This window comes from Chlamydotis macqueenii, chromosome 17 (assembly GCF_036417535.1).
Source record: "Chlamydotis macqueenii isolate bChlMac1 chromosome 17, bChlMac1.mat, whole genome shotgun sequence".
NCBI lineage: Eukaryota > Metazoa > Chordata > Aves > Otidiformes > Otididae > Chlamydotis > Chlamydotis macqueenii.
Window position 1 is genome coordinate 1,593,192 of NC_141572.1, and position 27,215 is coordinate 1,620,406.

At 45.6% G+C, this 27,215-nt stretch overlaps 2 protein-coding genes across 7 annotated transcripts in view; one reads left to right on the forward strand and one right to left on the reverse strand.

Moving 5' to 3' along the window:
• Positions 1-543: 543 nt before the first annotated feature.
• Positions 544-7,302, forward strand: TCHP (trichoplein keratin filament binding). Its single transcript, XM_086761450.1, has 12 exons — positions 544-722; positions 801-996; positions 1,218-1,274; positions 1,832-1,900; positions 2,733-2,906; positions 3,374-3,486; positions 3,795-3,861; positions 4,148-4,320; positions 5,315-5,396; positions 5,613-5,798; positions 5,874-6,017; positions 6,659-7,302. The coding sequence occupies exons 1-12, from the start codon at positions 544-546 to the stop codon at positions 6,689-6,691; spliced, it is 1,473 nt and encodes a 490-aa protein (XP_086617576.1). The 3' UTR covers positions 6,692-7,302.
• Positions 7,303-7,566: 264 nt separating this feature from the next.
• Positions 7,567-27,215, reverse strand: part of GIT2 (GIT ArfGAP 2) — a 32,799-nt gene continuing 13,150 nt past the window's right edge. For 2 of the 6 annotated variants that reach the window (XM_086761440.1, XM_086761439.1), the window contains exons 13-21: positions 26,853-26,992; positions 25,904-26,053; positions 22,602-22,850; positions 21,110-21,199; positions 16,638-16,720; positions 16,341-16,523; positions 14,560-14,685; positions 11,295-11,358; positions 7,567-10,413 (exon numbers count right to left, since the gene is read on the reverse strand). In XM_086761440.1, the coding sequence (XP_086617566.1) occupies positions 10,201-10,413; positions 11,295-11,358; positions 14,560-14,685; positions 16,341-16,523; positions 16,638-16,720; positions 21,110-21,199; positions 22,602-22,850; positions 25,904-26,053; positions 26,853-26,992 (1,298 nt within the window). In that variant the 3' untranslated portion in view covers positions 7,567-10,200. The remainder of the gene's footprint in view (positions 10,414-11,294; positions 11,359-14,559; positions 14,686-16,340; positions 16,524-16,637; positions 16,721-21,109; positions 21,200-22,601; positions 22,851-25,903; positions 26,054-26,852; positions 26,993-27,215) is intronic. The other 4 variants (XM_086761444.1, XM_086761442.1, XM_086761441.1 and 1 more) reach the window with 3 other exon arrangements.

Consider the following 27,215-nt stretch of genomic DNA (forward strand, 5'->3'; position numbering starts at 1 on the left):
CCCCGGGTCTGGGGGGTGGAAAAGCGACACCGAGCCGGGCCCGGGCAGCGGGAGGGGGAACGGGGGGGCCGGGGGGGGGAGGCTCAGCAGCGTCGGGGGCGGGGGTTACCGGCCCCAAATCCGGTGTTTTTACCGGTTATTCTGGAAAAACTGGGCGTAGGGCTCGCAGTGCTGGCGCGAGGCCGCAGCCGGTGCTCGGGCAGGGCAGGGGCCGGCCCGGTTGGGGTTTGGCACCGGACGAGCTTCCGCGGGCTGGCGTGGCCGCCGAGGCCGGCAGAGCCGGAAACCTTTAACCCCCCCGGAGACATTTACAGCGCCGTAAAAACTGCCAGGGAGCGTTAACCCGGCACGACCGGCGCCAGCCCGGCCGCCCTCCCACACCCAACCGGTTCTGCGGGCCCGCGGGCCGGCTCGGGGCGAGGCCGCGGGGAGCGGCCGCCCCTCTCGTCCCGCGAAGCTCCGTCGCGGCCTGTCCCTCGGCGGCTCCCGTAGCGACCGGGAGCGTTGCTATGGCGACGGGGCGGTGACCGTTGGTAGCGGGCGATGGCGCTGTGGTGGGCGGCGCGGGGCCGGGTCCCGGAGCGCTGGGCCGCGGAGCGGCGGCGGGAGCTGGAGGCGCGGAGCCGGCAGCAGTGGGAGCAGGCCAGCCGCTCCTTCGCCCAGGCCGCCATTTGCTGCGCTAAGCAGGCGCAGTGGAGCGCGCCCCGCGCCCTGCCGCCCAGGTACGGGCCGGGTCCCGGGGAGGCCGGGCCCCTAGGCCGGCCCCCCCCCACCCCCGACACGGCGGGTGTGTGTCGCAGCCCGGCGACGGTGCGGCGGGAGGCGGAGGAGGCGGCGGCGAGGCTGGAGCAGCGGCGGGAGCGGCTGCGGCGGCTGCTGGGCGAGGAACGGGAGGCGTTGGCGGCGGAGCTGCGGCGGAGCGGCGGCGGGGAGCCCGCCGGGATGAGGCAGCGGAGCGAGGAGCTGCGAGCCAGCCGGGAGGAGCGGGGGAGGAAGGTGAGGGGAGCGGCCGCGCAGCCCGGGACCCGTACCTGCCGGTGAACGGGCGCTCGTGCGGCCCCTCCCGGGCTTTCGATCCGCAAACCGGACTGGGCGGGGGCTGGACAGCAGGGCCCCGCGCCGCCTTTCGCGGCACCCGGTGCGCTCGGCTGCCTCGGCAGGGTCTGGTATCTCGAATTCTTCTGTGTTCTGACAAAATCCAACGCTCCGGCTTCCAGGTTGCTGAGCAGCTGCTGTATGAGCGCTGGAAGAGAAGCAACGCTGAGCTCCGGCAGGTGATGTGCCTTCGTTTTCAGTCCCCGCCACCTTGTGTTTCTTAAACCAGTTTTTAACTCTAAAGTCATCATGTATCTACTGCTGTCATTCATCTGGAATGACAGCAATTGTCCAGAGTGCTCATAAGCAAAAGGCGAAGAAGTAAAATGGCTTAACTGTGTAAGAACTCCCCTCAAAGGTGGTATTTTTCAAGAACAGCCAGCAATCTGTTCTGACTCGGAGCAGATTCTCAGTGCCCATGATGTAAGTATCTCCAGTACTTTTTAAAGCTGTGTCTGTGGCGCTTCCCTATCCCTTATTCCGCCAACCTGCTGCTCTGGCCACCACAGCTCTGGTTTCGGAGTCACCGTAGTCTTTCCCAGAGCTGGCACACGACGTTGACGCTCAGCTTGGGACCTGGTGGGCACCGAGGCCACCCAAACGAGCCCCCCTCTGCCGAGGCAGATCCTGCTGGGGCCTCAGGGCTACGGCTGGGCCGGGAGGAGCTCCAGAGGGTCCAGTCGATCCCAGGGGACAGGAGGGCCTCTGGCACTAATGGCATCTGTTGTGTCTGCAGGTGGAGTCGGAGCTGCACAGGAAGCACGTGGTAGAGGCTTGGGGGGATCAGCTAACGGAAAAAGCCAAGGTATGCTGGGGGGCCCTGGTGTGACTGGTCACTAGGGCAGGCTCCTGAAGTGCACAGGCAGGTGGAGGTGGGACACTCTGTGCCTTTTGACCCGGCGGCTGTACAGCTTGCCTTCCTGTATGGACACGGCTCTGATGAAGGAATAGGAGGCAGTGGTTTGTTTGTTTTCTCACACCGATCTTGAACTGAATAACGACTGAGGTCATCGTGCTCGTTCCTGTAGTGACAGGGGGTCCTGGTATCCCCAGACCTGCAGGAGCTGCTAACAGGAAGGATGCTTTTACCAAGAGATGTCATTCCTGTCTAGCAAGTACACGCTGTCCATCTTCTAGAAAATCCAGTGCTGACTGCTGAATGGATCTGTGGCAGGATTAAGCGTGGCACTGAGTGCTCATCCAACAGCAAACTGCGGTGCAGAGCCAGTGCAAAGCTGCGAGAGCTCAGAATTTGAGTACGCACATAGTGGATACGGGAATAGAGTGATTTTGACATCAAAGAATAATAAAGGCCTTCAAAGACAGATTTCAGAGTTAACTAAAACAATAATCCAGGATGTAACAGGAAAACCTGAGTGTACTTGTGAGACCAGCCGTGCTTAGCATCAGAGCTGTGCAGGGTCCTGCGAACGACGTGTATAGCCTGACGACCATTTTCTGGCAGTGGTCAGCAGATAGTTTTGCTTTGTCTTCGTGTTCCTTCCTTGCGCGTTTTGTTCCATATTTTCCCAGTACGCGTCAGCTTGTAGGAGTTTGATTTGTAGATTTCCTGAGGCAGAGGCTGTTTCTTTGTGTTAGCCTAACTTTAAATGCCATGTTTCCTTTATCTTGGAAAGCAAGAAGCAGCTGAACTCAAAGACAAAAAACGCCATGAAAACAAATATGAAATTGCACGAAGGGAAGCTCTGGCAAGAATGAAACAAGACGAAGAGAAGCGTCGGCTGGAAGAGAAGAAGCAAGCGGAGATGTTGCTTCAACAAATAGAAGAACTGAAGTTACAGGAGACAGAGGTAATTTTGGTTTCTCCTCATTTGAGAAGGAAATCCATTGTTTCACTCAGAAATACAGCAACGCTGACCTGACCTCTTCCCTCCAGGTTTCCGCTAGATTAAATCTGGAACAAAGTTACCTGTGACGTAATTTCTGTTAGCAGTGTAGACCTCTCCCCTGAACACTGGCAATTTACTGAATTCTGGGAGCTTTTGTTCGCTCCTCTTGAACTGCGAGCACCTTTTTGTGCTGCACAAGATGAGAAAAAGATTTGTAGAAATTTCGAAGTGTGACAGGCTCAGGTCAAAGGCTTTGTCAGCAGGAGCTCCTCACAGTGTGAGCCACTGAGACCCAATGAAATTTACGTGGAATATTTACTGCAATGTGGATTTTGCTTGCAGAGGAGCAGAACGGGGTACAAACGCTCTCTCTGGGCTGTCCTAGCTCTCTGACGCACTCTTTCTTGGTGGTCGTTTTTTTCTTTTAGGCAACAAAGCTGAAAAAAGAACAAGATAATTTATTAAAGCAGCAGTGGGAGCTGGAGAACTTGGAAGAAGAAAGGAGACAAATGGAAGAGCACCGGAAGAAGAAAGAGCTTGGGTACGAGATTGAGTGTAGCTTGTTTCAGCAGGGCTCGGGTAGAATCCGTTCCTTTGTCTGGCGGCACGAGGAGGTATTTCAGATAGCGGTGGGTTGTAAATATTTGGGTTTTGATGGACGTGCCTAGAACAACCGATGAGCAAATGCATTGGTGCCGTTACTTCTTTTTGCTCATGTTAGTGGTAGCAGGTACCTCTCTTGCCTCTGAGTTACGTTGTCGTGATGTACCCTCTTGAGTGCAGGTGTATAATAACATAGGGCTTTAGGGTCAGTTTGAATGTTTTCTTTTTTTTTTTTTTCTCCTCCAGTTGCTTTTTGAGGCATCAGTGTAATGCCCAGTTAAAGAGACGAGCCCAGCAGATACAAGAGGAGCTGGTAAGAGAAAATACCCCTTGATTTATATATTATAGATGCTGTGTGTAGGAGAAACTTGTTCTTTTTTTTCCTTTATGTGTCTGCGTCTGATGCCTACAGATAATTAGCTAGGAAGCCTCTTCTGGCTTGTGAACAGGGCTGGAGCAAAAAGACCGTGGGGAAGCCAGCAGACTGAGTGTCTTCCTGAGCACGCCCTTGGCACTACGTCACCCGTGATGTAGAGAGTAGCCCTGCACACAGGCTGGAACCCCGTTGGATAGTTGTTAATCTTGTGGTTTTTCTCAAGGAGACAGACAGGCAAATCTTATTGGCTCTCCTCGAGAAAGAAGATGAGGACCAGCGCCGCCAGTCCGCGCGACGAGAACGCGCTGTTGCAGATGTTGCCTGGATGAAACGTGTCATTGAGGAACAGCTCCAGTTAGAAAAGGAAAGGGAGGCAGAGCTGCAGACTATTTTTAGGTGAGTCATCCCACCTCTAGCATCATCTAAAGAGGCCATCTGTGCTGAATGTTCCTGCCTGGCTGGCAGAGCCCCATTCGCGTTTGTTGAAGAGGCTTTGGAAGCGGACGTTAGGAAGCGGTGTCTGGCGGCCTTGCAGGTCTAGAAGCTCTGCAGTACAAGTGAGCTCTGCCCCGTCATTCCGTGTGCCGAGTACCGTGCTAGGCGGTCAGTGTGCCAGGACAGACACAAAGCTTTTCTGCCAGGACAGAGTCAAAGCCTGCGGCTGATTTCCAATTACTTGAGCCCAAGACCTAGTCCGTAATTTCTGTTACATTAGCTCTAATGCAACAGGTTTAATAACAACAAAAAAGGCAGTGATGCAGAGACAGCAAGAATTGCCTTCTAGTTGTGAGTACTTTGTAACCAACTTTCAATGATTCTGCATTACTGATGTGCAGGGGTTTAATCTACGCGACTCCAAAACCTGCATATTGTTTCCTTTTGTATCTCAGAGCTCGTAGATAAAACCTGCCTCAGGTTCCTCGTTCAGGTTCAACTTTCGCTCTCCCCAATGCAGAGAGCATCTTCACTGGTGACAGGACGTGTATTCTCCCATCAAGTTTTAGTTAAAGGTTTTGTTGCAGAGGGAAGACTTGCAAAACCTTCAGCTTTTCCAGCCCACGCCACTGTGTAAAGTAGTGTCCTTGTTAAGAGGGAGGCTTCCTCCCAAGGTCCTTCTGTGCCTGCGGCAGATGGGCACGTCCAAGAAGCCTTGCTACAAGCCAGTGCTCCCGTCGGTGTGTTGCCTCCTCCTGCTCAGTAACGGGGAGATCAGAGTGGTTCTGTGAAGTAGGCACAGGTGGGGCAGACACACTGGCTGCCTGGGAACAAAGGTGAAGAGAGACCTGAGTGCCTCTCCAAAGACATCTAAGCCTGTAGAGTATATAGGGTTTTTTTTTTGTTTTTAACGGTAAGTAGTAACCTTAGAGATAATTCTTCCTCTCTTCTTTAGAGAAGAAGCTAAAAAAGTGTGGGAGAAGAGGGAAGAAGAGTGGGAAAGAGAGAAGAAGGCCAGAGATCGCCTGATGAATGAGGTGATGATCCCTCGGTTGAATGAAGCCATCATTGCAGCTGTAACCCTCCACCCTCTAGAGGGTTTCAGCCTTCAGCACCCAGGGCAGAGTTTTTCTGCTTATCATCTGATACATTTCCTGAAAACGGTTTAACCGTCTGTGCTGATTATTTCCCCAGTTGCAAGTCTGGCCCCTTTCTTGACTTCTCTTCTCCCTTAATCCTCTCACTTCACAAAGGTCCTTGCAGGCAGGCAGCGCCAGATCCAAGAGAAGATGGAGTTAAACAGACGAGCCCAAGCAGAGTCTATAAAGTATCGAGAGCAGCTGATTAAAGAACTTGAAGAGGCCAAAGAACTGACTAGGCGAGAGAAGGAGCAGGAAAAGGAGCTGAAGAGGGCCCGCAGGCAGGAGCTGGAGGCGCAGGTAGAGCACGCTGTCCGGATATGCGCCCAGTCTGTGTCCGATCTCCTGTAACGGCCCTTTCTCCTCTGTGCCCAGCTGACAGAGCACCGCTTGCAAGAACAGGAGGAGCAGCAGCGCCAGAGGGAGGAGGAGGAAGAGGCGAGATTGGCCAGGCAGCGCGATGAGGAGTTAGTGCGGCAGGAGGCCGAGCGCATGGCTGAGCGAGGGTATCGCAGCAGGGTAGGTAGCAGCACTAAGTGGAAGCTTGCACACGCTGGTGAGCCTGACCTGCGAGCCCAGAGTGACAGCATCACTCATTTCTTGTTTCTGATCTGCATCCGAGTTCCCTGGTGCTGCTTCTAGCAGAGGTCTATAGTTCTCCCTTATATATTACTTTTCTTTTGCTGATATTGATACTTTAGGTCCCAATTTTAAAATAATTCTTGAGGCAGACTTGTCACTACTGCCTCAGATGTTACTTTAATTATTTTCAGCGTTATCTGCTGCATTAACGCTGTTGGTACAGCACATCTCAGCTGCTCAGTGTCTGTCTTCTGTCATACTTTGCCTAGCTCTAAAAACAAAGCTGAATTTGAGTAACCCTACCTAAAGCTCATGCCCAGCAGATATTTTTCATATTAAATTATGAGCTACTGTGCAGTCACCTCTGTCATTTATTAGGCAGTAGCTACAGCAGTCAGAGAAAGCTGGAAGGAGGTGTTACAGCCTTAAAGTACCAACTCTTAAACGTTACTGATGCCTTTTCTTGGAAGAGATTCTGTACTCCCCAAAGTACCACCTTTGCATGCTGAATAGCGCGTGTGCAGAAGAGTAAGGGCTCCAGAAATAAAGTAGTTACCATCTTTGTTTGACCCCATTAGCTCTACAGTTACCCCAAAGCAGCATGGACCTGAAGATTCTCGGCCTTTGCACCTGAGGAACGAGCACTAAATGCAGTTGCAGCCTGCAGAAAGAACACTTTGAAGAATCAAGGAACTCCTAAAATAATGGTGGCTTTGGGATAGCCTACAGCAATGCTGAGACTCAACTCGGTAGATTTCTGACAATATTTAGCTCTGGCCCAGCTGAACACAAGGGCAAATTTCTACTGGCTTCAAGAAGGCGGAGGTGAGAGCAGCCTTGGAGGACTCAGTCCCGAATGGCTTCACTTACTCCGTGTCCAGGAGGCGTGCTGATGCGCTTTGGTACATGCTACACTGGGGCAACACAGCAAATGAACAGGCCCTTTGGATCTAAACTGTGACAGGATCTGTGCCTGCCCTGGAACGGGAACTGTAACCACTACAGGCTGCGTTTGCTGTTTCAGTGTCAGACTCCCACCTCTGAGAAGCCGGACACACTCAGAGGCCCAGCGGCCTGTCAGGAGTTAATCCATCATGTATTGCAAATCAGTAAGACTGATAAGGTGTGCTGTGGCAGGAATTATCCTGCCCAGTGCCTCTCCAGAAGGTGCTGAAGACTTAATTTTTTTTTCACTTGTTTCATAAATAATGAGTAACTGCAACCTGAACAACCGTTTGTTTCTTTACATGAGCAAACCAAACTGCTGCAACCACAGAAGGGGAGTTTTAGTCGATAACAGCAAGGACTCCAGTGCAATAATTGTCAGCAAGTGCAGCTTAAAATCAGTCCATGCACGGCAGCTGCTGTGGGATGCTGAGATCCTGTCACAGTGTGCAAGGAGCTGTTACAAAGGCTTTACTCAACTATAGGAACCTTTTCTTTACAGAACCAGCAGTCCAATACCCCAAATAATTTTGCGCATTGAAAGGGTTTTAAACATTTTATAGGAATACAGTAAACAAAAGATTAAGTCAAAATATTGTACAGAGAAGGACACTGATAAATACAAGTTTTGGAAAAAAGGAAAAAAAAATTACTTTCCTATGCAGCATTTTGTAAAAGAAGAGCAAATTTGCTTACTGGGGGGGAAAAGAGGGGATCTAGTAATAAAAGAAGACAACCACCATTGTTATTTCAGGTATTGTAAGTCTTCTGACCTGCAGTGCTGTGCGATTCAAGGGCTGATCTACGTACTGCTCTTTAGTTCCACTGCTGGTTTGAAGCGCTCCGCCTGTCTGGGAGAGGAGCTGTGGCAGCACATCAGCATGTGCTTCGGCCACTCCTGTTTCACTGAGAACGTCAGAAAATTGCTGGTCTTGGATGACAGTCAGCATGCTCCTGGCATAGTGTGACCATAACCAACATAGAACAAAAGTTTGTTCGGCAATGGGGGAACAGAAACGCTGTTTACGTGACAGAATGGGAAATCAGTTACAGGTTGGCCATGATTTTATAGCTAGGCCCTCCAATAAGCAAAATGGTTGATCCTAGAAAATCTGGAGCTAGGGTAGCTGGAGCAAGGAAGTGCAGTTATCGAAGTGCCTGTTTAAACAGAGGCAAGTTTAAACAACTGATAACTTAACAACAGAACTCAGTGTCACCCTGCTTTGGAAATCACGTAAGATATGTAAAAGAAAAGCACACAGTGGTGCCCTGAGATATTTAAAAATACTACCTGCTGCCTTTCAACGATGCTAATTTAAGGAAAAGTTCCTAGAAGGTTATCCATGTATTTAATTGCCAGTAGCATAATCCTGAAGTAGGCTTTACAAATGTCTTTTGCAGTTCTAATCCCAGCCTGTCTGCATTCCCATGCGTTTCTTCCTGGGCGAGTTCTGGAATTCCGAAGTGCAGAAAGGAAATAAAAAAAACCCCACAGTGAAGAACATAAATTTACCGGGTTGTCATCTACTCCCTCCATTCCTTCCCTCCCTCAAACTTGCACTGCTTTAAAAAGGGAGATAATTACAACGTACAAGAGTCCAACAGCATGACGGCACTTCGTGTTTATATATATATATATACAAACACACTATGATTTGAAAGGGAACCAATCACTGAACTTGAGTTTGCTTGTCCACCTAAATATGGCAGCTTTTCACCAGAAAGCCTTGAAAAGCTCGCGCTTTTGGCAGACCGCATGCTGCAGACCTGTTTCTGGAACAGCAGATAGCAGCTTCTGACTCGGAGGTTTCTGTGAGAACTATCACTGTTCTCATCAGCTGCTGCCATGTGACAGCCGCGGCCATTCCCTCACTTCGCTTTTAACTACAAGGCCGCTTGAAGTGGCTGCCAGCTGAACCGCTGCGGCCGGCTCCTTGAAAATGACAACACGCTTCCACTTGGGACCAGGCAGAGGGGAAAATCAGTGACTTTTTCCCCACCTTGTGGAATTTAGACTCTCAAAACAGACTCATTTTTGAAATTACGGACTGACACATTTTTGGAAGTTTTCTGAACAGTTAGGAATGAAAAATCCTGAAACACACAGACATCTGTTACCCACCTACCTTTCTGACAGGCAGCCTAGCGTGGGTCACTCCGTATGTGGCTTGTAAAATTTTGAAAGATTTGCATAAACCTTCCTAAACATCAGAACTCTTCACATTTGGATATGCTGAGGTACAGAGGTTATATGCTATGGCAGACACGGCTGCTTGTGCACTGGCACTCTTAACTTCCTTTTTTGTGTTTTTAATTATCACAGAAATCTTTAGTGAAATTGCATCTTGAGTCAATGCTGCTGGAAATAAGACGGTGCCTTGAGGATGACAGTAAAATTCTGTAGGAAACTTAAGAATTAGTTATTAAATCAGAAACAAAGGATAACATTTTAACCACTAATGCCCTAAAGTAACATCAAACATATATATTAATGGCATAGTGACAACTAAAAGAAGTAACTATTAAGTTTCAAATTCCTTCCAAAACAGACAAAGTGACAAAGACCTTGTACAGTTACATGTAATAAGCTTGGATGCCCACAACTACTATTGTTTTGGCAGACTAAAAACATAGTATTATTGCACGACAGTTGATATGGGAACAGATAATATTCGGCTTGTACTCTGTTACTGGGACTACAACCTTCCTCCTGCCAGGTTACGGTCCTGGAGCCTTCAGAGCCCATTTCGCTGCGGGTCGCTCAGCCAGCGGCATCGCGGCACGCGAGGCTGCAGGACGGACAAAGCGGAGGCGGGATTCCACCGTCCCATAGGTGCAGCCAACTTCAGTGGGAGTTTTGCAAGCAATATCTGAAAGCTGGACGTGGCCCCAAGGAAACATCTAGCAAGCGCTTGATACAACGCTGGTGCGTGATATTGGCCCAACAGCTATTCGCAATATGGTAGTATCTGTAACTAAACTGGCAACACAGGCACAAAATAAGGCAGTGGGTTAAATTAATCATAAAATTGTTAGAAAACATGCAAAAATAATACTGAGTTTTAAAAAAAGAGTTTCTTGCCCCTTTAGTTTTTCCTCATAAAAATTTGAATAGTTCCACACCTGTATTTGAAATTCAACCTTTAAAAAACAGGACTAAAAAGCCAAGGGTGACTCAGTTGTTGTTCTCTTTGGTTGTGATGGTCACCAGCTGCTTAGCAGCCTTGGCGATGTCGTAGGCGCACTGGATAACCTGCTGGGTGACCAGCTGGATGTCTGTCGTAGGGCACGTCTCCACTGGAAGGGTTTTTTTGCACTCGGATTGGAGTCTGTAGGCACTAGATGTCAGCAGACGCAAGGAAGTCCTTACCAGTTCAGATTTGGGTTTCTGGGAAAGGAAAGGAGAGGTTGAACTTGACAGAATAACAAAGCATTTTAGGATCGCTTGTAATTGGCCGGTAGTGGTTCACAAGAGTTCCTAAACTTCTGCTGCTAAGGCCCTGCGTTCTGCACAGACTTCTTGGTGCTGTAGGTGACGTAAGACATCGCTGCAGAGACATGGAGTATGGAGTAGGGGCAGATGAAACGAGTTCCTGGAATTTCTCCTCTCTCATCTCAGGGACATTTCAAACTGCTGCCAGGCAGCACGCAGGCAATACTGCTCCAAACTCTCATTTTGGAAGTTACTCATCCCAATTTTCTGGTGCCCATTTACGGCTACCCAGCCCATGCCCTGGCCAACATCAGGGTACAGGGTGTACAAGACAATCTGTTCTCATACGCACAGCAGCATTAGATCTTCCTTGCAGTTTTAGAAGTAGATAAGACTTTACAAAAACTTAATCACAGAGATTTCACTCCCTAAATTTGCTGTGAAGAAACAGATCACTTTGGTAGATGGAGAACAGATCTAAACACACCTGCAAGTACGAAATCCAGGCAACAGCACACAAACGGAAACCTGGGGGTGATGATTCTAGCAAATTTCTATGTATAGCCACGTGACTCCTCAAGCTGGATGCAAGTAGCCTGCAGTTCTGCAGGAACTGCGTGCAATTCTTAGAGTTTTAAGTTCAAGAGTAAAATTGAAGGCCTGGATTCACACATTATCCCTTCCCAAATGCCGTGTGAATAAACACAAAGATGCAGGATGTGACAAAAACACCCAGTCATCTCTCCCTACCTTCGACTTTTGGTTTTCATTTACTGAAGGGGAATCTACTAATGAGGAATTAAGCCAAAAACATTTTAATGCCGGAAGGTACTTACTTTTGGGAACAAGGCTGCCATTTCTGTTACTGCCACATGTATTCTCTCGGAGCACGGTATGTAGCTGCAAAAGGATGCAATGCATTATTCATTACGTACAGACTCCTTTCCTCTTCAATTTCACTACTCAGTGGCTATTATTCTAAAAACAACAGTGACAAAACCCCCAGATATATTCTAAAAATATCTTTGTAGGCTGCACTGAAGGCAACTGAAGTAGGTAGTGCAACACACTTGCACTCTTGGTGTCCCTCAGCATTCCCCAGCACACTGCAGCACAAGTTTGTCAAGAGTTTAAGCAATAGTACAAAATTATTTCTTAACTTCTCATTATTCTTTGATCAAGCTTCGTTTGAAGGAATAACTATCCACGGCTATTATACAAACATTCGTCAGAAAATGCCTTAATTTGTATGCAATTATGGAAATGTGTCTATGAGTGTTAACTGGACATTAACTCAGACGCTCGCATTTCCTAACAACCCCCCCAACCCGCAACTACTCACATGCTAGAATTCATCTCCAAATGGTACAGAAAATCGCTCAGCCTGTTCTGTTTGGCGTATGCACAATCAACATAGTGCTACATGTGGGAAAGCATGCCCAAGCAGACCGGTTTGTGTAAGTCAGCCACAAAGTAAAGTAAGATTCTGCAGTTTGAAAATATTTAAACGAAATCTGGTGACACAGAGGTGTTTTGGAAAAAAAGAAACTTTTTTTCCTCACTGCAGTGTTGACAACCAAAAGTGGATTAAAAAAAAAAAAACAACCTACTTTGTACATGGGATGTAAGTTTAGTTTGCTGCCATTTTAGGGAAATCTCTATCCATTTGTTTTGAAAGAGCTCTTTCTGCATAAGAAAAGAGTTTGTAAAACCAGTCTACTGAAAGAAAAGTATTAAAACTGCTAAGCATCTACGCAGCTAAAAATATCCAATAATCTCTGAAGAGCTGAATTTTGGCCATCCAAACTCTTAAAAACAATTTAAGAGTCAAGTGCTGATACTTATAGGACTGTCTTGTCTATGCCTCTGAAGCAACGCAGTTTTCCTGCACTTCTTTTCCATGTGTGAGTTACAAAGTAGAAGCCTTTCAAAAAAAACACTTTGTTACCTAAGTTACCAAAATACTATAAACCTCAAAAAGTGGGGTTTGCCAAAACGCTTGGCAGCGAGACCTAAAGTCTGACCTCCATAAGCTTTTAACCTATCGGTTCTCAGCTGAAGTCAGAGCGATCTCTGTAAGAAACACGCGCACCTCTGGGTCAGCAGCTGGGCTGGAAGCTTTAGTTTGTTGCAGAGGTGCATGCTGAGGACACACCTCGATTCCAAGGAGATTTATTCCCATCCTTGTACCAGTTCATTATCAATTGATGCCAGGAACGCAGTACCGTGCACGTATTTCCCCTTTCTCATTTCACAAACGGGAACCCCAGACACCTACTGAGAATGGGCCATGCCAAACTTCCAGTACAGAATTCACACTTTGCTTTTTTGGTAAAGTTTAACTAGAGGGGAAACATCACGTGAAGGTAACTTTAGAACACCAAGATGTCCTCTCAGACTAATTTATACACAGTAAAGAGTCAATGCACAATTCTCGTACAGCAGCTTACAGATATATACATCTTCAAACCACCAACTACTTTCAGTGTGTGTTTTTGACTTAATATTCAGTAATTCCGTTGAGTTAGATAATAAAACAAAGGCAGATTCCACTAGTTTTCACAGATTTCACTTCTGATTTATATACCAAATGAAAATTGGTCAGTTCAAAATACATCTTAAAACTATTTACCATAAGCTGCTGAGAAGTGCTGTGTTAGTGTGGTCTGTCAAAAGTTAATTTCGAAAGACTTGTTTTTATGCTTCAAAGACTCAATTTTAGCGTAAGTTAGTTAACATGATTCAATCTTAAGCAAGAGAATCTCAAAAATCACAAAGCAGCAGCATTCAAGAAAAATATTCAGCATCTGTACATTACAGTAGATCACTGCCCTTTCAAGCAAAAAAAACCAAAATAAAACAACAACAAAAAAAACCAAAAACAACCCACAGAAACAAGCCAAACCAACCCACTCTGTTATTATTTATCCAGTCATCTCGCAACACCAAAGGTGCAAAAACAGGTCACTTGCAAATGCACTGAGAAAGAAGCAACACACTGGGGTCATTTTGGCAATGCAGGAAAATGGCTTTAAAAAGGAGCATTTCCCATACGTCGCAAACCATGAGTTCTTCCAAATACACTAAAAGTGGAGAGAAGTCTTTCAAGTTCGCTGCAATTCCCATTCTGCTATTGAGTTAACAATTAATTTACTCCCTGCAAGCCACACTGAACAGCCCTTACCTCATTAAAAAGCCAGTTTGCTGTTTAAACCTTCACTAACAAGGCAGAGAAAGCCCTAAGAATAACTTGAATGAAAGCGACCAAGATTAACCACACAAATTTCATAGCATGTTCTCTAGGTCAGCTGCAAAGTTTCCAGCGTGTCTTGGAGGAATGGCTTTATTTTATCGTCTAAACACTCACTGTAAGCTCCTGAAATAAGCTGACACATTTGTTGAGTTTACACACGTTCCAGTAAGACATCGGGGAGATATTCAAGTAGTGACAGCTTGGGAAAAAAGAATCCATCGTCAGCAGTAACTTGTGGTAACCTCTTCCTCCAGTCCTGCTGTTTGTCACTGGCAGTAACAGCTGGGGTTAGAGCTTGGGAAGTTCTGCTTAAAGAACATCTCGCTTTTAAATTTTAGGCATGAATAAACAATATTTTGGTCAAGTTGGAAGACTCTACATAAACACACATCTCTTTTCATTGATTCAAGATAGAAATGATCTCGTTTGATACACCAGCTGTATAAACAGGTGAGGGCATAAGCTGTCAGGTGTGAATGCTGCACGATGGGAACCCTGAAACTTCTGCTCCTTTTGCAACAGTGCACAGAAGCAGCAAGCACATGTTGTGCTGTTAGCTGCCATCATTTAATTTATCCTGACGGACAATAAACAGAACAGAGAAAGGACAGTATTTTACACTAGAGACAGTTCCAGTTCAGGCTGGGATCCTGTTCCCCACCAGGAGCTTTGAACAGGTAAATCACAGGTTCAGAACTCTCCGTATGAGCAACCTGCAGTTTGTCATCCAGAGCATTTCATGCATAGCCTTCAACGACCCCTGTGCAGATGGTGTGTGAGGGAAAGAGGCAGCGCAGAGAAAGAGAAAGGACACTGTGCCTGGGAGGCAGGGACAGAGGCCAGAGTACCAGGAGGCAGGACCGGGCTGCCGGACGGTCAGAGGCTGCAGGGGAGCTTTCTCAGCCCAGGGAGCTGGCGTGCCAAAGCAGCCGAGGCTATGTCTGAGCTTGAGCGTGCCCGCACGCCCCAATGGTCTACTCGGCCAGTTGAGCACAGGAAGAGGAACAGAAGAAAGCGAGGGAAAAAAAGGAAGAAGATGTTTCATTAATAGATTATATTCTTACATCATTTTATTACTGATTATCTATGCAGCACGTGATATTTATCTACAACGTTCTCAGCACTAGCTGGAAGCTGTATTACTTTACATCCCCGAATCTCTCATTTTGTGAAGGAAGCATTCCCCTACTGCAAGAAGAGAATGGCGGAACAAGCCGACTCTATCTCCCACGTGCCTCAGGCTGTGCAGTTCTCTGCCCACTGAGGCAAAGCCAGAGAACAGGAAAACAAAGAACAGCAGCTCCACAGTTCAGTGTTTTGCAAGGCTATACTCATTTAAGTACTGGCAAACATGCTGCTCCACGCATGGTACAGAAGAGAAAACAAAAAAACCGTAACTGGTTGTTTAAAACTGTATTCAATTTAACAGAAAGCTTGGGACGCTGCATTGTTTCTCCCAAAGATTTTTTATAAAATATAATTAAAGTACTGCAAACTGTGATATACATAAAAACCAAACTCATATAAAGCTTGTGAGAAACAAGCAACAAGGGACTGCAGTGGAAAAGGTTACGGACAAGGGCAACGAGCTCAGCACAAACATGTTAGAACTCGCCATCCAGCGTGAGGAGGAGAGGCTGCGTGCTGTCCTTTCTAAAAATAGAAAAGTACAAGAAGGAAAAAACACAGAACAAAAGTGGCCCCATTGTTGTGCGCTTCTCTCAGCAAGGCAGGAAGCAAGGGCTTCACATAAACGGCCAGCTGCTTCTCACAAGCAACGGGCACAGAACTTGAGAGGCAGAATGTAAAACCTGCCGGTCTGCAAGTTCAGATTTTCTGGAGACAAAAGCTGTTCCAGACCTAAAACACGTCCATACCTGGGAAGATGTAACTCTTATTTACAGCTTTCTAAAAGAGCCATGTGGGAGCACCACCTGATGATCAGTCAAGGGCAGCATCACCTTTACTCGCGCACGGCTATTCTGAAAATTAATTGTTCAGTTGGGCCAGAATTCCCCGAGGGAGGTGAAGCTGCATGCCGCCCGATGTGCTGATGAACAGTCTGCTGCTTACTCAGCTTTGTTTCTAAACTCAACAGATCAAACTAGCTTTTGCTAGTGCATTATCTGTACCAGGCAAATTCTCCTTGCCTTCACAATTTTTTCCTGTAACAAGACTTGGTGTTACTGTCACATTTCCGCGGGGTGTCCTTACCTAAGGACATGGAGGTCTGAAGATCCAAGAGAAACTTACGCCAAGTTCTCTGCAACACGCTTGATGTACACCTAAACCCACACTCATCTGCAGCAGGAGTTCTCAAGCGCTTTGCTCCCCAGAGCTCCCTGTCCCGGTGCCAGCTGTGGGCAGGGCAGGCAGTGCTGCAGCCAGAACCCACTCGCGGGGGCTGTGCTGGCTGTTTGGACAGGAGCGCGTGTTCCCACTGCCTGTGCTGGTCGCTTGTCCCCACTCACCCTGTGGCACTAGGAAACACAACAGACCTATGGTTTTGTAGGTGTGAAATCAGCATCTCCAGCATTAATGCACATGGTGGTGCTTGTACTTCTGCAAACACTTGAATTGTCTTCATTTTCTCACAAATTCCAGAGCTTTTCTGGCACTCATGCCTTACCTGTCATGTTTGTTCTCTTGTGCTGCTCGTAGCAGCTCCTGAATGTTCTTCGTGATCTGCTCAGTTTTCCGAATCACATCTTCTGTACTGGGCAAACTGGAGCTAGGGGCTGTGTCAGCGTCTTCAGGGATGGATCCCTCCCCCTGCCAAATGACGCTCCTCTGCCGGCCCTTCCTGCCTGGCCTGCGAAGGAACAAAGCAGAGGTCAGCCCTGCGGCACAGAACTGCCTGTTCACACAGCTCCCCGTCCTCCGACAGCACGGAGCCGTGGCGTCAGCTCTGTGTCACGGCACCTACCCCGTCTCCTCCAGCTCCAGAGGGGCGGTGGGGTTATCGTAGTCACTCTCGGACACGCTGCTCTGCTTCTCCAGCTTTGAAGCCTGCAACGAATACAGACGTATTTCAGCGCTGCGCAGGAAAGAGTCCCGAGCTGGGTCACCACCACATCCTGTGTACGCAGGCTCTCTCTTCAGCACAACAGCCCCTGCACCAGCCGCTACCCTGGAGCGCAGCGTGCCCCTCCACCCCGTGCTGTCAGCTTGTACCCGAGGCCCTGGGCGCTGCCGGCACAGCACGGCCCCACCAGCCCCTGAGTGAGAGCCCAGCAACTCAGCAGGGCTGCAGGGAGGAACAGGCAAGCACAGCATGGTGTCCTTCCCCTGCCACTAAAACTGCCACGCGGGATGGAGAGGGAGGCCAAACGGAGAGGGCAGCCCCACCAGGGAGAAAGAGGCCAGACCAAGAGCAAGAGGCCCACGGCAGACTGGAGGCCAGACGCAGCGTGGGAGGCTGAACACAGAGTGGAAACCAAACCAAGCACGGGAGGATGAAATGAGAATTGAGGCCCAACACAAGGTGGGAGAGCAAACCAAGTGAGGGAGTCGAGGCCAAATGAGGCGTGGGGGTCTGACCACAAAGCAGAGGCTGACCCCAGACAGCCCACCGCCGAACGGGAGATGAAAACAAGGGTTGAGGACTGTTGCAATGGGAAAACTGAAATAAAGTCAGGAGACTGAAATGATGGGGGAGACCCACTGCAGAGCGGAGGCCCAACTACGGGTGGAATACGAAAGGGGACATAGAAAGCTGAACCGATGACACTTGGAGCCTACTGCAAATTGCAGGCCAAAACGGAGGTGGGAGGCCAAAACGGGGAGAGTTGAGGCCCATTGCAGACTGGAAGCTGAAAGAAGGCTGGGAGACGACATCAGTGAGAGTTGTAGCCCACAGCAGAGGAAAGGATGAAATGAAGGCAGGAGGCCTAACCATAAAGAGTAGATGGCCACTGAATAACAGACGTCAAAAGGAGGGGGGCAGGCCAAGTCCAAAGCAGAGGCCGAAATGAGGTCTGGAGGCACACGAGGAAACAAAGGCCAAAGCGAGCACTGTAGACACAGAAGGAAGTGGAGGCCGGAACCAAGCGCTGTAGGGACACACACAGTGGAGGCTGGGCTGGGCGTGGGAGGCTCACTGAAAGGTGAGGCTGATCTAACTGGGAGTCTGAACCCAGAGCGAAGGGTGAATGAAGAGCGGGACACCAAAGTGGGCTTGTAGGCCAAATCCCCAGCGGAGGCTGAACCCAGAGCGAAGGCCGCAGCTGAGTGGGAGTCTGAACTGAGAACGGGAGGCACACAGTGGAGCGGAGGGTTAACGGAGGCTGTGGCTCTGATCCCAGAACGGAGCCCCACCAGAGAGCAGGAGGCCAAACCTAGGCTGGGAGGCACACAAGCAAAGTCAAACCTAGACTGGGAGGACCACAGCAGAGGGATGGTCAAAGACAGAGGTGGAGGCTGAACCAAGCATGGGAGGCGCGCTGCAGAGCGGAGGCCAGACCAAGCACAGGAAGACTCATTTGCAGTGTTGCTCCAGAGGGTGGAGGCCATAAACACTCAGAGGCCTACTGTTTTCCTGCTCTCCTCTTCAGGTGGTGTTCCCTGAGGAGAGGCACAGTAACTGTGTCCAGACCGGGAACCAGAGTGCTGCCCGTTCCCTGCCTCTGAGCACACGTGCTTCCTCCCAGGTGCGATGGTAGAACACTCACCACCCCCTAATCCCACACAGACCGGTTCTACACCTCACAGTACAGCATCCCATCCATGGGCAAGGATGATGCTAATTTTTTTTTTCCTGAACATCTTTTCAACATTTTATTTTTTTTACCCTGCTAGCACAAGTAAGCATATTTGCACCATGACAGCTCAAGAGTGCTGTCCCTGCAGATCCTAACATACAGGCCCCTCAGTCAGCAAGAGATTCAAAGAGACTTTCAGATAGAGACCTAAGCTCCCCTCCCTGACCTCATTTAGCCTTCTTGGATAGTTTATGCCCGGGCAGCACAACATCCTAGAGGTTTACGCTATGAATGCCTACTGTCAGGCTGATCTCTGCAGTTCACATGAATTTGCAGTCTGAAGCCTCTGAGGCACGCTCCCATCCTCAGCCAGGCCTCAAGATCACCACACATCCACCTACTCTGCTCTTAAAAATCACAAAGCTCATCCGAAGTGCCTACTACAGCTTGTTCATTTGCAACTACGCCACATCAGCGTCACTCTACGTACAGATCAGCCCCTGCATCAGCTCCTGCCTTAGTCACAGACGCTGCTCACGCAGAGTCCCTCACAATCCCTGTCAAAGAACCAGCCTGGGAGCTTTAAAGAAGCTCTGAAGTCAAGATGAGAGAATCTCAAGTGTTAGACTGTAAGGGACGCCTTCAATTTGTAGTTCTGATTCATACACTTCGGAAATACTACTTCTGCCTCGAGGACAGACCAAAAATAGGACTAGGAATTGGTTTGCACTGGTTAGGACCCAGTGCATTTGTAAGTGCTCATTTAATGTTAAAACAAACAATTCTTAACTCTGAAACACTTGGGACATGAATGCTTCCCATCCATTTTAAAGTTACTTTGCGCAGAAAGAAAAAAAAAAAAAAAGCGTTTTTTTCAATGCTCACCTCTCAGGACAGCAAGTAAAGATCAATGGTAAAAGCGACACATATTTTGAAGATACAAAACTATTATATGTAGGGTCTGGCCCTTCCCCTTTCCCAGCTGTACAGAGGAGAACACCACCATTAGTGGCAAAGCTCCACGCTATGGTCAGAAATACAAACGACACAACGAAATACAGGAATAGGATATTATGGAATCAGTAATATAGTACAGAATAAACACCAAAAAAAAAAATCTCTGCCAGTTTCTAGTACTACACAGTACTGATATCAGCTGCAGCCAAACCTAGATTTGCGTTTGACTAAGCAGGATATTCCCTTGTTGAGTTTTATCATCTAGCCCTACTTGCGAATCTCAGCTGACAGGTCCAAACACTGTACAGTCAAAATGAAACGGAGACAGAAGAATTTACGAATCAAGTCCTTTATCTTGGTAAGAAGGGGCCAGAGTATGACCATTCAACATCTAAACCCACAAACTCTCTCTTTTTTTTTTTTTGAATTTATTATTATATAGTAACATTTGATTTGAGACTCTGCAATGCTTGCCCAAGAAATGGAGTGGCAGTTCAGGCTGGTCAAACAGCAGCGTAAAAGCGATGGGTTGTTCATCTTCAGCATTCATTAGTTTGTGACACGTTAGGATGTACCTGTTCAGGGTCCCCTACTTCAGCCACAGCCCCTTCACAACCAAAACCAGACGTTATTCTAGAGCTGCAAATGCAATGGGCTTTTCCCTTATTTTGGAGATGTAACTTGCAATTAGTTCAAGAATCCCAAATAAAACACAGTCTAAAAACAAGCTGTCATGGACAGACTAGTCCATCCAACTGCTTGTCTTGCTAAATGTATCCTTTTGCAAGGTGGCATTTTACGCTCACTTCCAGCACATGAATTTGAATAAGACCAGATTTAAGTGTCCCACTACAAAAAAAAGAACAGTATTTTTTAAAAATTTAAGCTTAAAGAAGGACAAGGCTTCTTCAAATAACTAACAGGTCACACATGAGGCCACAGCAAAGACAGTGTCTTTGGAATAACATAAGCTTACAGAACGCATTTAATGTTTCTCGGTAACACTGTGATTTTTGTCCTAGAGTCAGTACTGTAGCTAACAAAACCCTAAGAACAGAGTTTTCTAGATCCTGATGGAACACCAATATAAGCTTTCTTTATACACTTTAATCTTGCCCCAAAAGGAGTCTTGCTGAAATGACCGAAACGCCCAGTCTTTCGTCTGTCCAGGCCAGCAGAAAGCAGTTTAGCTGACACCAAACGTACTGGTGGGCAGTACGAACAGCTATCTCTCTGGATGCTGAAAGAACTCACTGCAAACAAACTAATGAACACCTGTAAGATAAACAGTCGATCAGTACCAACGTGGATTGGTGCAAGCTGACAGCCCCCAAAGGAAGCAGGCTTTAAAGCTAGGACCCAGTAAGCTTCATACACCTCATGCAGGGCATTTTAGTCAGGAGGAAGAGTTAAATATTGGCTAATGAAGCACCAGTGAGTGCCTGCCAAACTCCTTTCCAAGCAGCAACCAACTTGTCTCTGGCTGTTTTCAGTGTTAAACAATCGAACAAGTGATCTGGAGTAACTGTGCATGGTGTTAAATGCTAAAGATTCGAGCTGTTGTGAAGTTAGAGAGACAAGGATCCACAGCACGTGGCAGAAGAAACGGAAAGTGATGAAATTCTGCTTCATGCAAGCATGAAGGCTAGTCAGCATAAAAGGGGAGAAGAGAGAGGCAGGATGGCTTCTAGGGAGACTGCCACCTCCTCCAGGTAAAAGCCCAATTGGGAAGGTACTTAACCCTTCGTGTGCTTTCATCCCTTGACCAGGAAAGCGTGGAGGGGAAGGAAGGTAGAGATGAAGAGGAGGTCACAAACGCACTCCTCCCGATCTGAAAATGGGAAAAAGAAAAACACTCGGGAAAACCAAAACCAAAACACAAATAAATTCTTAACTGAAATAAAAGGAACATTCTTAAAACCATGGAGATGACATAAAGCAAGAATGATTTTGAGAATTTGGCTAATCCTGAGTGGACTTAATTCTTTCAAAATACAATTGGCTTCATGTTAATTCTAATATTGATATTCCAGAGGTGCTAAATTCCAGAGATAATAGAATACGTTCACAATAATACCAAATTAACTAACTCCATATAACAAATTAATGCTTCAGAACCGCTACTTCTACCCAAATTTCCAACCAAACAACCAAAGGACCTATACAAAACACCGTCATGTTTTGCAAACACTGCCACATACAAAATAATTCTGACATTTCTTGCTGCCAGAACTGTCTTTCTATCAACACGCCAATACAATTTAAAATGATCCAGATTTCATGGCTTTAATTTCTTATTAAATTAATTGAAATGGGGGGAAAAAACCCAACATATAAGTTTCTGCATTGATTCCCTGGTATGGTAGACTCAACTCTCTTGTCTGCAATGTGCACGGAACATTCGCCCTCCCTCATGCCAGGCAGAAAAATCTGTTAACTTCCAAATACGTTTTAAAGCGCTTAATTGTTTATCTGGAAGGAAATATTAGATTGTGCTACCAACAGGGCAACGCATTGAAACAAATCCACAAATGTTAAATACCTGTTTAAAAAATATTATCCCATATTCCTGCCCACAGGGCAACCTAAAGAGATGTAAAAAAATCTTTAACTTTAGTAAGCACTAGTGTGTGTCGGGTCACTTGTCTAAAGGGTGACCGCACCAGTGCGGAATGCTCGTGACTAACACAGAACTCCCTCGCCACTACTGGCGCATCACACAGGAAAATACTAAACTAGAAGAATTTGTTCAACAGATCTAAAGCATCTTCAGCCTCCAGTTTCAAACTCAGAGTAACAAATTGGTGGCCTAATGAAGAAGTTCGCTTCAATTTTATTTTATTTTTGAAAGGTGGTTCTGAAGTTCCACAAATTGGCACATGCCTATATATCTACACAAGAAATCCACAAACTGTACCTACCTTCTTGGAACACTATTTTTTTTCCCCTCCTGGTTTTCAAACAGCCACACATTGATACTTGGCATACGTATTGTACTTAAAGAAACAGCTAAGCAGAAGCCAAGAGCTCCAGCTTATATATTCCAGAATTATTACAGCTTTTACTTTTCAGGCTCCTACAGACATGTTAATACAGCAAACATTAAACAATTCTTACAGTTCAAAATCTCTCCGAAGCAGATCGTTGAGCAGCTTTGATAAATGAGCATAGTTGGAACAGACAGAAAAGCTGAACATAAGAAGAAATGCAGAAGCATCAGCAGTTTTACTTACATGTGGAGGGAAAGGCTGCAGTCTCGTTATGCTTTCTTCTGGGTATGTGACCTCTCCCATGGGGAGGTAGGGTTTCTGACCTGATCCCGTCTCATACATGGACATGGGCCTGCTACCCCGTGCAGACGGTCGCCGCTTTAAGGAAGAATTGTTGGTAGGGTCTGTGTATTCAGAACCAGTTTGGACCTGATACATATTGGTTGTGGCCTGTCTTCTGAGGTTGGTATTTTCACTCTGTAGCGTTTGAAGCTGAAAGAAACGTTTAGCAGTGGGACTTGGTTTTTCTAACAGCAAGTGTCAAAAGCAAACTGACTATACAATACACGCTTGTCAGCTTTACTAGCAGCTGGGGTCTGAATTCTTTTTCAAACTCTACTTGACTTGCTTAGTATAAGCACAGAAACATTTATGTTCCAGATCTAGAAATATTTATGTGCTGATTTCCAGCACTTTTTGCTGGGATGCAAGCTAAATTAGATCTTAAAATTGGCTGTTGTAGTTAAAAAGACATAATCCATTTCTTCCAGCCTGGCTGTACTGGCACATGAATTGTGTAACATAATGAGGTTGTGAGGGGAAGGACTGCCAACAAAACAAGCAAAGCGATCCATTTCAGCAGTCAACACAAGAACCTAAAAGAGGACATAAGGCCTATGAAATCTGAAAATGCCAGAACTACAGCACAGACACCAGAGGCAGCGCAAAGAAAACTAGAGCTTGCTCTGCAAAGCAAGAAGAGAGTTTAGCTTATGAAAATTAAGTATCAGCTACTGCTTTATAAGAAGCCAATAAGAAATAATTTTAAAGCTTTTTATTATTACGTATTTGATGGATAGTAAAAATACAACAATTCTGATTTTTTTGTGGAGCTACTCAGTGTAAGTTTGCTATATTAACACATCATGAAGAAAAGATGTAAAAACTCAGGATCAGCAATTGTCCGCCAATAATTGAGTACAGTATTTCAAAGAGCCGATGGCCTTCTCAACAGGAAATTGCATATTTACTACCTGCATTTACTTTGCATCGTATGAGCCTTCAAGAACATTATAAAAAAAAAATCCTGTTTTGCTTAGAGCACTTCCCAGAACTCTAAATCAAATGTGCAGACTTCTACCAGGATAGTTTATGCTTTTTCTCCCCACTTAGTGTGCTCTGTAGTAAGATGCATCAAGTTTTAAGATTTGAAGATCAGCCAGGAGCTTTAAAGTTTGACCTCTTTAAAGCTTGACGTTAGATGCAATTAAAGAGGTCAACTTTATAGCCTCCTTCTTCCAAACTTCTACAATTCATAAACGTGCTTTTGGTGCAGTTTTAGCCAACAGCCAAAGTAAACTCAGACCAAACTCTTAACCACCTATAAGCATCTAAAAACATCCACAGGCATAAAAAAAAAAATCCCAAACTTTTTCCATTAAAATGCCCATTAAAGTAACGGAACTATTCTCATTTTTATTTAGAAAGAATCTACCCTAAAGTGTCATTCATCTAATGCAGCTTTGCCTCTTCTTTAATTAGCATCTTTTGCTTAGTAATAGCCATGTAAAAGATTAGATACACAGTTGGCTAATAAGGTGATACATAAAGTGGATAGATTCTTTTAGTTTATGACCTTCTAAGCCCTTGCTTAAGGGGGAAAAAAAATTGGTGTCTTGTCACAAATAGCCCAGCAGAGAATTCCCATACTGTACTGAAGTTCCCAGCAGCTGAGAGCTAAGACAGTTGTTCCCCCGCTCCCTTCTCCCCTGCATCGGCGCAGGGCTATGTCAATTCCTCGCCAACGTGGAGCCACTGAGCACGATGTTAAAGAAGCCCCGTAGCCAGATATATCATCAGGACATAGAACTAGCGCAACTCGTCTTCAAGGTGACTGAGCCCTGGCTACGCCATCTTTCAAAACAAGTTCAACGGCAGCACAGCAATGATCTCTCTTCTGCTACACCACATAACTACACTAAAGTCTCATCAATTCATAGGCCCTATTTTTTTTGAACCTAAATAGAGTATATCTGTTTAAAGAAACTCAATATAAGTGAAAAAATAATTCAGTTGATGCAGAGAAATGCTTAACCAGTACAAGCTGTAAAAGACCCAGGACACACCCCAAGATCTCTTAGGTTCCTCTCAGTATTCACCATTCCAATAGATCTGAAAGGCTGAACACAATTGTAACAGAAGGATGCAACAAAGATATTTGAATCTGCTGAATTCGCTTGGCCTCAGATGCTAAGAGCTCAAGAGTTCCCATCACTCTCCAAAGCATCAGCCTCTTTGCCCCAAAACAACGGAGAAGCAAGCTCTTCGCACAGGTTCAGCTCTGCAGGAGCACAGCTTGAACGACTTTCTCTACAGGGAGAGAGCTTTCTGCAGCACATACGAAGTCTTGCAGTATTGTAATTATCGGGAAAGCAGGAGTTTTAACACCAGACAAAGAATTAATTTGAGGAAACAACCAGCCCTTTCTAGGCTAGCATGACTGATAGGATAGTGAACTCAATACAGATAAATTCTCCTTTACCCCACAAAAATCTTTATTTACCAGAACACGGGCGAAACATTAAAAAAATGGATTTATTTATATAAGGAATGAGAAGGTCTGGCTTACAAACTGGGGTTTTGGAGCTTTAAATTCAGGATTTTAGAGAAAAATGCTCAATTTTCTGTTTGTGTAAGGCTATCTATTCATAGTAAATATCTCACTGTAAATGAGATACTTCTACGTTATCCTCATCTAGACAAAATCCACACTGAAGGTTTAAAGCAGTAATTGAGTTTACCACTATATCCTTTATGTGCTATTTCCCATGGATTCAATCGCAAACAAACAAATGTTGGCCTAGTATACAAAAACTTTACATTGTATTGTCAAACTGGATTGGGATTTTAATTTCCCTTCATTCCAGCTAGCTTATTAATGGGAAAAAATCCAACATATTTATGGACATTATACAGATACATGCACGTAAGATGTGTGCTAGCGCTTACTTCCTCATTGTTGAAAACTGCTTATCTTGAAGCAAGACAGCAAAGCTACACAAGACTTGCAACAATTGTCTTATCACTCAGAAAACTTACGTCAGAGTGAACGAAGGAGATCATCACCACCTCCACAAAAAAAAAAAACCAAACCATGTGCTGCACATATACATTTACAGTCCCATCTGATTCCAACGCAGCTCTATCTTAAAGTAAGTTTTCTCACCACCCTAATAGTGGGTTATTGCATCTTCAGTTCCAGCAGTTTTATTCTGGTCAGCTTTAAATACACCAAGAAATGAAGGCATTACACCTGTGCCTGTTACCTTTTTCTGCATGATTCTCAGCTCATCGCTCAAGTTGATGTTCACTTTCATTAACTGCTGAATCTTTACCTCAGAAGCCACCAACGCATTTTTCACTTGCATGTATTCTTGGGCTGTCACTGGTCCATCTGACAAGTCTGAATCCAGGCTCTGTCACAGTAAGAGAACAATATTAGACCATTGAGAAAGACTACCAAAAGAAAACAAGACAATGAGATTTTGACAGCTTTTCATGTGCTCACTTTAAAGGAATAATGGTTCAAATTAAGTTCAAATTAGTAAGATCCATTCAATAAAATAATTTTAGTCCAATATAAAAGAAATTTGATGCCAACCAACTCTTAGCTCCTCTATGCACAAAAACATTTCTCTCAGCATTTCAGTGACACAATATTCTTTTGTAAGGATTTTTTTTTTTTTTTTTAACTGGAAAGTCATAAAAGACAGATTACTAGATACCCAGTGTGCATGTTACCAGGAAAGATTAAACTAGAACTGCCAGCTTTACTGCCCCTTTTAAACCATGCTGCGTTGTTTTCACAAATGTTTTAAAAAACTTGGTCACTATTGGTCTGCTGTAAATATTTCTTCAGTAGGAAGCGGTAAGTGTTTGTGAAATACCATGGAATCACTGATTAAGAGTGCTTCAGTAGATCCAATTATTTAATCTGTGCAATGAGATCTATATCTTGACTCCAGACATGCACAGTAGCACACACTACTTTTCTAGGTGAGCACTTGACTTACAATAAAAATTCCTTAAGTCACAACACTTAGTTTTGTTAAAGTTCATAGAGTGAGGCATGATTTTGAAATTAACTTGAAAATGAATTAAAATACTCATTTTCTGATCATTTATCCTTGTTAAGTCCCCTCACAAAAGGAAAGATTTACTGCAGACTATCTTTATGAACATAATTCAGTGTGTGTATAAATATTTCAAGCCTACCTTTTGCCTTGATTTAGCTGCGTTTGTTTCCAGATCTGTATCTTCATCTGAAGCAACGCTGTCATAATCAGGCTGGTCATTATCCTGACTTTCACTACTATGTTGATTGCTGATTGATTTGAGTATCAGTTCCACATTTTCTGTAGACCAACATACACCATTTAAAGATATACTAGTAAGTTTGGAGAAGAAAATGAAAGCACATACTTTAAAGTAACTTTAAAAAAAAATAAAATCAGAAAAGATCTTCAACCAGAGAGACAATAGAAGACATGGCATACTAAAGTATCACTTGAGTAGCCCAGTTCAAAAAAATTAATCCACCTAATAGGTATGGATCTTTACTGTCCAAAATGTCAGTTT